At 56.0% G+C, this 13,757-nt stretch overlaps 1 protein-coding gene across 1 annotated transcript in view; it reads right to left on the bottom strand.

Annotated features, from left to right (window-relative positions):
- The window catches only part of ABLIM2 (actin binding LIM protein family member 2), a 154,866-nt gene that overhangs the window by 52,516 nt on the left and 88,593 nt on the right, over positions 1 to 13,757 (bottom strand). Inside the window, exons 9-10 of the mRNA XM_082633098.1 lie at positions 10,852 to 10,929; positions 3,134 to 3,280 (exon numbers count right to left, since the gene is read on the bottom strand). Of these exons, the coding sequence (XP_082489224.1) occupies positions 3,134 to 3,280; positions 10,852 to 10,929 (225 nt within the window). The remainder of the gene's footprint in view (positions 1 to 3,133; positions 3,281 to 10,851; positions 10,930 to 13,757) is intronic.

The raw sequence follows: 13,757 nt of genomic DNA, 5'->3' as shown, positions 1-13,757 counted from the left end.
GAAGAGTCTGGGTCTGGCGCTCACGGCTCCCACGCCCTTCCAAGCTGACCTCCCGCCTCCTAGGGCTTGCTCCTTAGCAGAACCCACAGAGCCACTGTCCTTAAAGCTTGCCTGTGTGCCCACCTGCACACTCCGCTCAGGCAGCCCTCATGCTGGAAGCACACCTGCCAGGCCCCACCCATGCTTCACCCCGAGCCCCTTCGGCCTGGCCCATCCCGGCCATGGGCACACTCTCTCCCCTGGGATGGCTACAGCACTGCCGTCTAGTCTCCATCCCCAGGCATCCTCTGCACAGCCCCGTTGGCCAGTTTACACCATACAGATGTCCTGTCTTCTCGCCTGCACTGTGCCCAGGGCTCATGGCCACACATGGGCGTGGCAGCTCGGTGCTAGTTGCCCACGTGCAGGCTTTGGCTGTCGCATTCCTGGACCCAAGGTCTGAGGCCCATGCAGACTGGAGTCTGATTGGTGGCTGTCTAGGTCGCGGATCAGTTTTGAGAAACAAGAAAAAAGAGCGGGCTGCTAATTCATGCTATTTGATAGAGAAATGCTTTCAGCACATTTATCCTCGAGGACCCAAGATATTCCCATAAGTCCCACTTGGAGGCACATGACGTGGCCCAGGCTAACCCAGCCCCTGGACTTTTTCTCTAAAGAAAGCCGTGACCCAGACCTCAGGTCAGACACAGGTGTCCCAGGTGTCCGTATCGCAGGGCCGGCAGACACAAGGGAAGCATGCGGATGAGATATGATTATAAAAATAACCAACGCCGAGAAGGATGCCCCAGCCTCAGAGGGTCAAGGCCTCATGCCACACTCAGAGGCCACAGTCAAGGGCCTGGGAGACCCTCCAGGGGAGCCTCGGTTGGTTATCTTTACCATCTGGGCGGCAGCGCCATGAGCAAACGGGGTGGGCCGGGGGCGGTTACCTCAGGCGGCGTCGGCGAGAGCAGCCGAGGGGACTGTGGACACAACACAGAGTTACCTGTTAGACCCGGCGCCTGGTGGTCACTCGGGGAGGAGAGCACCCCGGCCCAGGCTCACCTGCACCACGGACCCTCCTCCACACGGGAGGGAACCCAGCACGAGACCCAACACACGTTCCAAAACCTCCTTTTTGGAGTCATACAGTCAACGGCACGCGAGGAAAAGGCCCCCAGGACACTGCTCTCTGTGGATGAGCCTGGACCTTGTCTCATCCTGGCCCGCCCCGCCCTGCCTCTCCCCCACGAGGACCCATTTCCGAAGGCAAGACTGTTGGCTCCGGGCGTTGGGTGGCCACACCCTGCGAGCCCATCACCCTCGGCTTTCTTCAGAAGAGAGAAAAGGGGTCCAGAGAAAGGAAGTGCGATTCGGAGCCTCGGGGCTTGGGGTGAGGACCAGTGTGTGGGGTAGGGGGTCATCGGGGCCCTGGGGAGCAGTGACCGGCCTCCCCAGCCAGGCACCTCCCGCTGGAGCAGGTGAGCACCGCCTGCCACCTACAGACGTGTTACCAGGACTTAGGGAGGGACCGCCTGGCAGAAGGGGCTCTGGAAACAGGGCTTCCAGGCAGGAAAGCTCACCTGTCTCCCCCTCTCCTGGACAGGTAGGAAGACGCTGTGGAGAGTTTCCAAGGAGGAGCCCTGGCGACTGGGGACGTTTTCTCGTACCATTAGAACGGCAAGGGGAAAGTGTTTCCCAATCTTCCCATTTCATCGAAGGGGAGACTGAGGCTCAGAAAGGCTGGCAGATCTCTGTGCTTCCAGCCCACTGCCCTTCCCTCTGCTAGCTTCCCACACTCGCATGAACTGCTGGAAGGCTGCAGTTCCAGAGAAGCAGGGGAAGCGGTCCGGTCCCGAAGCCAGTGTTCGTTCAGCTCAGCGCACTGACCCACGTTCTGTGGCCCACTCCACTATTTACCCACAGAAGGGCTCCCACAGAGAACACCTCTGAGCAGCCTCCCAGCCAGGGCATGGCAGGGCCTGTGGAGGGCAGAGGCCTCGAGGTCCCATGAGATGGAGGAGGGACAGAACCCCAATACCTCGCTCTGGGCAATGGCTGCAGCCGGCACGGAGGCAGCAGTGACCAAGGTCAGCCACGAGGGCCCAAGCCCCAGCTCTGCCCCCGTGAGCAGCACGGTCCTGGGCCCAACTCGTTCTCCCTCACCCTTGTCTTCTCATCTACATCCTGGGATGGTCATTCCCAAAGTGCCGGGCCACAGGAAGTGGAGCGATGCCAAAGCCCAGTGTCAGCGCAGAGTGAGAGCGGGCCTGAGGAACGGGTGATGGCTGTGGTATCAGCGACAAGGACTAGCCACTGCAGCATGACCGGTGAGTGTGCTGTGAACCTCTGGACCCCTGGGCTGTCCCCGCCCTGCCCTCACACCCTGCAGCTGTGCCAGCTGCTGGACCACAGCAGGTGTCTGCCAGGCTGGGCTTGCCTGCACGAACCTGGCGCCCCGGAGCCTCAGCTACACCTTGGGAGACTCAGAGTGGGGCCCCCATGCCGGGCCACCACATGTGACCGGCACACAGACACGGCCGACAGCTGGCAAAACACGCCTCCTCTCCATCCCAGGCACCCCCATGGCCCGGTCACACTGAAGTCTCAAAAAGGAAAAGCGACTTCATCAGCAAATTCCAGGTTAAATGGAGAGGAGCAGCCGTGATTAGGAAGGCCCAGCAAAGGACACTGCCCACGGGACAGGGCGGAAGAAGTCGTCTGGGGTTCAAACAGGGGTCAAGCCAGCTCGGGGAGCTCACGGGACGGAGGAGCGGGCCAGGGCTGGGAGAGCCGGAGCGTGGCCTGGAGTGCTCTGGACAAAGGAACAGGATACATTTCCCGATGAAGAACATCAGCCCAACTTAAGAAAATAAAGAGACTCTCGCTTTGCTCCTGTCACTTTCCTGATCGCCAGCGAGATTCCTGCTTTCTGCGCCCGCCGAGGGGGCCCGTCCAGACCCTCTCCGTCAGTGTGTCTGCGAGGGGCAGCTCGGGGCCAGAGCACACTGGGAATTCTTTAAAGAGGAGGCGCAGGTTATCTGAGGGGGTAAAGTAGGCTGAAGCTGCCGGACGGCCGTGGGGACGGACGCCAAGGGGACTGGCTATGGGTGCCACGCCCCGCAGGCTGGCCCCGGGCCGGGCAGAGCCGTACCTCGCTGTAGCTCTGCCTGTCCCCCACCGAGTGGCTGATGAAGGGCGAGTAGGAGATCATGTCGGGGCGGTCGATGTTGTAGATGGCCTTGTTCTTAGGGAGAGCGGCCAGGTCTCTGTAGTCAAGGATCTCATCACCCAGCTTGGCCTGCGAGAGGAAGGAAAGAGCCGAGGGGGTGGTCAGACCCACAGCTGGAGGCGTGGTCGCTTGGCAGCCATGGGTACAGGTGGGTCTGGGTGAAACGAGGCCGAGGGGCAAAGGCATGAGGAGCCTCATGGCACACGGACCTGCGTCCCCGCAGATGGTGAGAACTCAGCCCGTGGTCTAAATACACACACAACCACACACACACACATCCATGCTTGCACACATACATACACACGTACGTGTAAACAAATACATGTGTGCGGGCACTGAAAACACACATATACACACATATATGCATGCATGCATATAAATACACACTTGGATGCATGCATACAAACACAAAGACCTGCACACACACAAATAACGTGCATGCGGGCACAGAAAACACACACATGTAGACATGCATACAAACGCACACATGGATGCATGCATACATACACATGCACGTAGTATACTTGTATGCATGTAATGCACACACACGTGTGCACGCATAAAATACATACATACGTAAAAGATGTACATACATGCATTTAAACACATGTACGATGTGTGCATGCATGTATACACACATGCAAACACCCAACACGTACATGCAGACCCGCACGCACAACATACGTATGCATGCGGATGTGTACATATGCACGCACACAGGGAACATGCCCGCCTACAACTGTGGAGGGGAGATACTGACACACCCACACCTCCACACACTCACTCGCACCCACACAACCTCACCCACCAAACTAGTACACACGTATACACCTCCCTACCCAGCCACTCACACACATACACTCAGGGCTTTGGAGCACTTTCAATACGCAGGCAACTGCCTGCGGTTTGCCGGCCAGCTGTGTGACCTCAGCAAGGTCACTGCAGAGGTGCTCACTTGTGGTGACGCACCTGGAGCCACCACATCTGCTTAGGTGAGGTCCACCTGGGTGCTCGCTCCCCTGTGATTGGGCCCGGCCTCCCCTGCACCGCCCGCTGGCCCCTCCTCCTGGCTCCGGGGGCTGCCTGGGGGCATGTGACTGACTGGACAGGCCTTGGAGCTGGGTGGCCACCTCAGCTTGGCTCTCACAGCAGGGCCGAGGTTCCCCCCCAAACACCGGTCTCAGTCCCCGTGTCCCTGCAGCACCCCTCCAGCGCCGGCGGAATGTTTACAGCCCACGAGCCCAGTGGAAGAGAGGATGTGAGTCCCCAGCCTGCTCCCAGCACGAGCCAGTTCCTGGTGCGGCGGATGCCCAGGCTCCCATCCCTCCTGGAGCTGACACACCAGTCACCTCCTTCCCCCGGGTCCCCTCTGAGGATTAATCTCAGCCTGGCATTGCCAGACACAGGCAAAGCTGGCCACTCGGGCTGTCCCCGCTGGCTCGGCTCAACCCCCAAACCCAGCAGGAACCCTCATCTCAACCCCGGCTTCCCTCGGTGCCCCCGGCCAGGCCAGCGCTGCCCCTGCCCTCCTCTCTGCCCCTTCCCAGACCCAGGCGGCTCTGGTCAAGGCCCTCACTGCCCGCGTCCCTATCCAGTCACAGCCTCTGGGGGGCTGTCCTGCCAGCATTTCTTCTAACAAACACCGCCAACAGCAGCGTGACACTACACCTTCCACCCTGGACGGCACTGGGCTGAGCCCACGAAGGGGGCTCTCATCGGACCTCCTCTTCACAGAGGAAGAACCGGAGCCCAGAAAGGCTGGGTAACTTGCCCCGAGTCACACAGCCAGGGAGGAGACGCAGGCTGTCTGAGTCCAGAGCCATGCTCCCCGCCATGGCTCTCCTCTCCGCCAGGGCCACGTCGCTCAAACTCCAGCTACACCCCGTCGTCCTCCAGCTCACATCCTCCGGCAGCCCCTTCCGGGATGGGTGACACAGCCCTCACTGCAGTTTCCAAACTTGGCCCTGATGTTTCCAGCCCATTTATCATAAGGTATCTCCTCCTTGTTCCCCCAGTGTGCCAGGCTCAGCCTCCACCCTCCAGCTTTCCTTTATCCTCTGAAGTCCAGCAGCCCACCTCCTCCAGGAAGACTTCCCTGACCACCAACTCCAAGGCTCCCGTGAGTCGTTGGGTACGCTAGGGGCAATCCCTGCCATCTGGGACGTAGGCTGAGAGAGTGAACACCTGATGTCTCAGATCTCTGGCGATTCCCTTGGGAACCCTGGGCAACGTTCAGAAGACCTGAGTTCAAACCCTGAGTCTGTCGTTTGTAACTGTGGTGCCGCCAGATCAGCATTTTTGAGCTGCTCCTCTCTGCCTTCCGGGGAAATCTGAACTCAGGCCCCTGGGGATCTGGCCCTTGGGTATCTGCTCATCCAAGCCTCTCACTCCCCCACCCATGCCCCTTGTCACGCTCAGCCCCTTACAGTTTCCAGAACATCCAGAGCCTGAGTGAAACGGAGCAGGACCCTATGGTGCTTCCACCCATGTCCTCTGCCTGCCTTTTGTCTGTAGAAAAACTTCAGCCAAAGAATAAGTTTAATCAGAGAAGGGAGAAGATGCAGAAACAAAGGAAAACACTCAAAGGAGACCAAATAATAATAGTTTAATCATTAAGCAAAGTCAAAGACCTTTAGTTCCTCCTTAAGGGCTACAGATAATATTCTGAGCCGTATCCTGGGAGCTGCCTTATAGATACTGAAACCCCTACCAGGTGGAAGAAGTTAACTACATGATGACCAGACTGTAGCCATGACATAAATGGCCACAACTCCAAGAATTGGCCTCAAGGAAGTGGGAACAAACTGACCCTGGAACTGAAGACTAACTGTACTTAAAACAATCAAGATGATGCTGGTCAGACCACCGATGACCAATTTCAAGATGACTGTCAGAGCTGACTGCAGTTTCTGCATGTAGCCCCTTCCCTCCATCTATAAAAGCTCTTGCCCAGTGATTGTCAGCGGGGCCAGTCAGCCTTTAGACAGGAGTCTGTCCTCCTCTACCTCGCCCTGGTTGCCGGCATCCAAAATAAAGCAAAGTTTCCCTTCCACCAGCCTTGCCTCTTTATTGGCTTTTGAGCGGCGAGCAGCCGGACCGCACTTTCGGTTACATGAGGGCTTGGTACATGCTGTTCCCTCCCTCCGAAATGCCCTTCCCAGGCCTCTTTGCCTGGCTCATCCTCTGGTCCTTCCAGATTCAGCATGCTTCCCCTCCACCACCTGAGGTGGATGTTTTTCTCCTGTGAGTAAAGGTGCTGATTTTGTTGGCGCATCTGTCTCCTTTTCTCCTAACGCTGGTGGCTCCTGGGGGTTCAGGACCCTGATTCACCATGGAGTCCCTCTCCCTAACTCCATGCTTGACATGGCACAGGGCCTCAGGGCAGGCATGCTGAATTGAGCTAAAATCGATTGCACATTTGCCAAAGCCAGCTGGGTTCTCTGGGTCTTTGTCTCCCCCTGAAAATGGGAATACCACCTGGGCCTTGTCCATCTGCTGGATTTCGTGACCATCAACAGAGCCAATATAAAGGGCGATGCTGCCGTGGGGCTGGGAGAGGCCGGCATGCACAGGTCACTGTGGAGGCTGTGCCCGTCCACCCACCCCGTCCTGCTATGATCACAGGACTCAGTGCCCGCTGGCTTTCTCAGCCCCAGGTGCACAGTCAGCAGCACCCGCCTTGCCCTGACAGTGGGGATCAGGGAGGCAGCCCGACGATGCCAACTGCCACCAACGTGACCCTGCTCAGAAAGAAGCCTGCCCGCCCCCTGCTGGCCGGCGAGGTGGCTGTGCTCTTGGCTCCTCAGCATTTGTCCTGCCCAGCGGGGCTCACAGATGCACTTCCTTGCATCCAAGTCCTGGGGCGGTTGCCATGACAATGGGCTATGTTGTCTAATTGGCGGAAGGCCACTGGAGCGTGTGTATGTACAAGTGTTTTCCCTTAGCTTTCTTCTCTCCTACACTGTATCCAGCATAACAAATAATAATAAGATATGACCATATATGTTATGGCTATAATATAATCTTACTGATGATATAATCTAAAGATGCTGCTTTTATGTTATGCCAACTCACTGCTTTATTGCCATGATGAAGAAAGGTTACAAAACAATACAGCCAATGTGACCATGTGACCTCGTTTTGTTAAAAAAAAATACATGCACACAGAGAAAAAGAGACCTAAAGGGCATACTTCAAAATATTAACAGTGGCTACTCTGGCTGGGAGGATCATAAATGGTATTCATTTTCACCTCTGCACCAATCACTATTTTGTTGCTAATAAATGTGGGTTACATTTGTAATAAAGAAAAAGGCAGTGAAAAGGTTACTTTAAAAAACTCACAATTTATTGAGCGCCTACTGTGTGCATGTTTTATCCTACATACTAAGGTGAGTGAGGCACGGCCCCTGCCCACCAGGAGCTCACAGCCCGTGTGGGAGACGGTAGCCACATCACATGATAAATTCCCTGCCATTCCTGCACACAGGGACATCGCGGGGAATTGATCTCTTCCTGATGGGCAGGAAGGGAGAGGGAGGGAGAGGAGGCTGCATTTGAGAACAACCATCCCACAGCAGGCGGGTCCCAGGCGGCTGGCATCCTTTTAAGCACGCTGAGCTAGTGCATGGATTGGGACCGCCATCCTGAGGTCCTGAGTGTGCCCAGCGCTGAGCAGAGTTGGGTGCACAGTAGGGTGACAGGAGATACCAACAGGGAGACGGAAGGAAGAGCAGAGGGACTGACCTGAGATAAGAAGGGCATATGCTTGACCAGACTCTCGTCTCCTCAGTGAAGGAACTGCATGGATGTGCACTGCCAACTGGTGCTGAGACCAACCCTGACTTGGGAGGGATGGCCAGGATGGGACGTTTCCTGGCTGGGCGCTGGCCATGGTGCTGGGAGTCCATGTGTTAGAAATGGATGCAGGTCCTTGGATGGCGGCTCCATGACTTAGAGGCTGTGACACAGACTAGCTTCTGCTCCTCTCTGAGCTGCATCTAACTGGGATGCTGAGAGGCAAAAGGAGACAGCAGAGTACGCTTCTTGGTCCCCAGGACTCACGGCACCTCTGGAGCGTCAAGCTAACAACTGGTGCTTCAGATTCAGGAGACAGGATTAAATTAATTCGCCCGAGGTCTTCTATTTACTTATTTTTTTTAACTTTTAATTTTTAAAAAATATAGCAGTGTGAGGGCTTCCCTGGTGGCGCAGTGGTTGAGAGTCCGCCTGCCGATGCAGGGGACGTGGGTTCATGCCCTGGTCTGGGAAGATCCCACATGCCGCGGAGCGGCTGGGCCCGTGAGTCATGGCCGCTGAGCCTGCGCATCCGGAGCCTGTGCTCCGCAACGGGAGAGGCCGCAACAGTGAGAGGCCTGCGTACCGCAAAAAAATATATATATAGCAGTGTGTACACTTCAAGGCCTTTTGTTTAAAACAGGAATCCAGCACGCTTGTATTAGCTGAGCGAGAAGTCTATCTCTGCTGGGACGGTGCAACCAGCTGGAATCTACCTCGGCTGAAGGCACACCCAGCTGGTGGGCAACTTCTTTGCGCACCGTCATCCTTGGCAAGTTCGCGTTCCCCAAGGGCGGGGAGGCCATGTGACCCGATCAAGAGGCGTGGACTCGGCTGTGCTGAGAACTGCCAGGTGGAAGAAGGGACCCAGCAGGGCTGGTTTTCAGCACTGAGCAGCGGGGTTCCCTGGGAAGAACCCAAGCTCTGTGGTGGCAGAGACCTGGGTTCAAAGACAGCTCCACTGCTTACCGCTGCATGAACTTTAAAGTGACAGTGATCACAGAGCCCAGCGTCCCTGCTCACTGCACCGTTACATGGTCACTACCATACCTAAGCCTCTTACAAACACCAGTTTGTTCAAAAAATAATAGTTCATGTTTAATGAGCAGTTTACCAGCAGTAGCTGCAGTCTGGGGACACGACCATGCCTAGTCGCATGCCGAGTGCTTCACAAATACTATCTCATTTAAATAATAATAGTCATTATTATTATTATTCATGATGATGATGGTATTAGGGGCTAAATCGTGTCCCCCCAAATTTCTATGTTGAACCACTAGCCCCAGCACCACAGAAGTGACTACATTTGGTGATATGGGCCTTTAAAGTGGTGATTAAGGTAAAAAGGGGTCATTAGGGTGGGATCTGATCCAGGACGCCCAGTGTCCTTCTGAGAAGAGGAGATTAGGACACAGATGTGCACAGAGGGATGACCACGTGAGGACACAGGGAGAAGACGGCCGTCTACACGTCCAGGAGAGAGGTCTCGGAGGGAACCAACCCTCCAGACACCTTGACTCAAGACTCCCAGCCTCCAGGACGGTGAGAAGATACATTTCTGTGGTTGAAGCCCCCTGGTCTACGGTACTTCACGGTGGCCCCGGCAAACGAGCACAGATGTCCTAACAGTAACCTCAGCGAGCGAGTGTTTCCTGTCCTCCCTCTGGGCTCAGGGCTGTGCCTGGGGCCTCCCACTCAGTACCTCAGTGGCCCTGGGCAGCAGGCACTGTGGGTCCCCAGGTACAGGTGAGCTCCCAGAGGCTCAGAGAGGCTAACATCTCGCCCAAGGGCACACAGCTGCCTGGTGACTTCATGCTGCCTTTCTGAGCCTCCGGGTTTGCATCTGCAAAGGGTCATCCTGCGATTTACCCTCCGGACTAGAACCCTTGTTATTATCACCCATCGGAATTAGGGTCAGGAATGGCCCTAGCCCAACTAGAATGAGAGTTTGGGGAGTGAAAAGCAGTGTTGAGAAGAGCGAATCCCATCTCCATCGTGTGAGAGAAAAATGAGGCCCTGGCCGGGTGGCGGTGGGGGGAAGAGAGAGGCGACTTGTCCCAAGTCACCAGCTGTCCTTCGGGTGTGCAGCTGGGCCAAGACACCCAGTCCAGGGCTTGCCCCCTTCCCCTCTCCCACCCTGCACAGGCTCTTTCCCAGACAATGAAGTTTGCCACTTAGACAAGTAAGCTAGCAAATAATTACAACCATCACCTTCCACTTCTAATCCCACGACCCAGAGGTAACCGTTATTAACTATTCGTTAAAATGTTCCCAATCATTTTTAGACTTGTATGTGCATGTACACACATACACACACAAATATCCATACCCATAATACACACGCACGCACACACACGTGCACATATACACATATGCGTACACACACACACCTGTACATACATATGCACACAAATACATACACACACAAACGAAAATGGGATCACATAACATATATTACCCTTCACATGCTTCTTCTAAAAACACATTAGGAACTTTCCACAGCAACGGGCACAGATCTGCACCGTTATTTGGGACACGTGCCCGAGTGTTATTTACGCAGGTGAGTCCTGGCTGTGGGGATGCGGATGTGACTCACTGACACCTCTGTAACCACAGCTGTGAGCACACCTCTCTGTGCACCTGTCACCACATCACGGGGCGGCCGTGGTCACACAACACATCCACACTGGAGGCTCCGACCTGGTCTCACGGTCTGCACCAATCTCTCCCGTGGTCTCCGGGGGAGGGGTGCTGGCCCCAGCCCCCCGCTCCGAGGGCACACTCAGCAACGACCCCAGGCCCCGGGGCCCCTCCCCACTCTCCACAGAGAGAATCCAACTTACATATATCACGCGGCTTGGAGACCCTGAGGTGCTGGAAGCAGGGACGGAAATGATGCTCTCTGAAGAGGTTCTGGTTTCCTAGGAGAGGAGACAGGAGGAGGCTGAAGCACTGTCCACGCGGAGAACCTCTCAGAGGCAATTACACTCCAACAGAAATGCCGGCTCACGAGATACTCTTTATTTGCAGGTTGAAAGAATTCTTAAAATAAACATGCAGGCTTGAATGCACGACAGCACAGCTGTAATCAGAAGACACAGCAGGTGACCCTGGCTGCAAGCAAAGCAGCCACGCTTTCAGCGCCGGCCGGAATCGCTCCCGTGATCACCAAGCTTTCACGGCGTCAAAATTATCTGTTTTCCGGAGGATGAGAGCAAGCGATGCAGTTTCCGTGTTTCTGCGCGCTCCAACAGCAAAGGCAGAATTGTGATGCCCAGAGACCTTATTCTCCGTGTCGATTACGGGGGATGCACTGCAGCTCGTTCCGCCAGCCCCACCTCTGTTGTCTGACTCGGCGGCCGTCACGTCTGTGACCTGCTCCTCGCGTGCCCACTGAGGCTTTGTAACCATCCCCCCGCCCCTCCTCTCTCAGTTCCGACCGTGACTCCTGCATCCCCGAGGTGACATCCCTGAGATGACTGTCCATCTCCTCCACTCCCCCGCGTCAGGCCCCCCATCACTGCAAGGACCCTGCCTTTCTCCAGCTCCCACCCCGCTCGCTGCATCTGTGTCCATCCCCACCTGTCAGGCGTGACCGGGTAGCTCCTGGACCCTCTCCTGGTCCAGCCCTCAACCCTGCTGGGACCACCCACGTACCTAACTCTCCACACCTCCCACTTGCCCCGTCTAAACGGGACACATCTTCACAAAGGGCCCCCCTCTCCCTACCCACGCACGGCTCCTCTCTTGTTTTCTAAGCAGGCCCCTTCCTCCCACCCCCTGGAATTCTGTCCAGCCCCTCTCAGTGGTCCACACCCACTGCAGTGGTGTCAGCAGCCTGGGAGGGGCCGCATTATGAACTGAATTGCAACCCTCCAAAACACATATGTTGAAGTCAACACCCCAGTACCCCAGAATGTGGTTGTATTTGGAGGTATAGGGCATTTAAGGATGCAATTAGGTTTAAACGGAGTCTTTAGGACAGGCCTGGATCCAATCTGACTGGTGTCCTTATAAGAACAGGAGACTAGGACACAGACGTGCACAGAGGGATGACATGTGAGGACACAGGGAGAAGACGGCCCTCTACACGCCCAGGAGAGGCCTCAGGAGAAACCAACTTGCCCACAACTTGATCTTGGACGTCCAGCCTCCAGGACTGTGAGAAAATACATTTCTGCTGTTTAAGATTCCCAAGTCTGTGGCATTTTGTATGGCAGCCCCAGGACACTAACACCCATCATGGACCCCCGCCAAGTGGATGACCCCCAGCTCTGGCTACACTCAGCACAACACCAGCGAGAACGGGACAACACCAGGACCAGGTGTGAGGTCGACACGGTAGTGGGAGGGACAAACCTGAAAGGCATAGGGGGTGGTGCCTGGGTAAACCTGATTGGGAGCCTGGTTCTGCATCTAGAAGGAAAAGAGAAGAGGGAGAGGGCGTGATGCTCTGTGGTCATCTCTGCTCTCGGTCACTCGTCCAGCTGGTCCATCCCCTCTCCTTGCCCCAGTTATCACCCTGGCATCCTCTTGAGGCCTGCCCTGCTTCCCCGGGCCCCTCGGAGGCAGGGGCTGGGGTCCCTTAAGGAGCTCAGCCAGACCCCTGAGGCTCAGCCACCCCCAGTAAAACACAACGTCAAGTGTTATTGCAAAGGAGATGCACCATTGGGGGCCAGTAACACTGGGTCTGTTTTATCACTGTCCCTGTGGCCAGGTTGCCTATTGTACTAGGCAAAAATGATGTAATACACATTTAATACATTTGAAAGAAAACTTTGACTCTCAGCTTCCTTCTCTATGAAATGGAAAAACCTGCTTGAAAGGTGCTTTCTGTTTCTGAGGACTTAGGCACAGCCTGTTAGGGGCTTGGCACTGGTGAATCATCCTTACTTTTATTTCAGTTCAGTTTATTCCAGCTCACGGCAGGAAGCCCCTTCTTTGCAAAACCGACAAACATTGGTTGTTTTAAAAGAAAAGTGCCCCTAAGCTGAGAGCTGCAGCAGTGGCACAAGAACTGTCCCCCAGACCAAGAGGGACACTTCCTGGCACAGGTGGGGCGGCACCGGCTTACTGTCACCATGACCCCGATGGAAGGGGGCTTGGGCTCTTTGAGCGGCAGCGGGTGCCTGGGTTTGCTCCGGCATGTTTCAGGGTCGCGAGCAGGCAGGTGGGTGGCTGCACGGTGCTCCCCTCCCTGTGCCCGGTTCCCAGCCCCGGAGAGGGCCAGGGTGTCCCCGCGTCCCACAGGTCAGGGAGCCCAGACACGAGGGGGCCGAGTCCAAGTGATTCTCCCAGAGTCAGGAGACCTGGGCTTTCTCTCACTTTCTCCCTACCCTGACTCCAATTCGTTCCAAGAGCCTCACAATCAAACCCAATACCCAGTTGTGTTCTCCAGGGCCTTGTTCACACCAGCAAAGGGCCAGGCAGCTCACCCAGCCCTGTCCCCACCGCTCAGCCTGGTCCCGGGAAGCGTCGTCCTACAACAGTGACGGGGGCGCCTGGTTCTCATTAAGGTCGCACACAAGCTGCATGGACACTGCGTGAGGGGTCAGCATCCACTCATCTCCAACTTAAAGCCTAGGGGCTGAGGCTCAGAGAGGGCTAGTGATTTGCCCAAGGTCACACAGCTGGGCAGAGGCAGAGTCCAACACCAAGGCTTGCTCTCCCACACCGGCGGCCACTGCGAATTCCACTAAAATGTTCTCACTCATGCTCAGTCATCCCGTCCTTGCGTTTGGGCCTCCGG

Source organism: Mesoplodon mirus (assembly GCF_964341445.2).
Source record: "Mesoplodon mirus genome assembly, chromosome: 2".
Lineage (NCBI taxonomy): Eukaryota > Metazoa > Chordata > Mammalia > Artiodactyla > Ziphiidae > Mesoplodon > Mesoplodon mirus.
The sequence above is the reverse complement of the archived record's forward strand: the minus strand, read 5'-3'. Positions and strand labels throughout refer to the sequence as shown.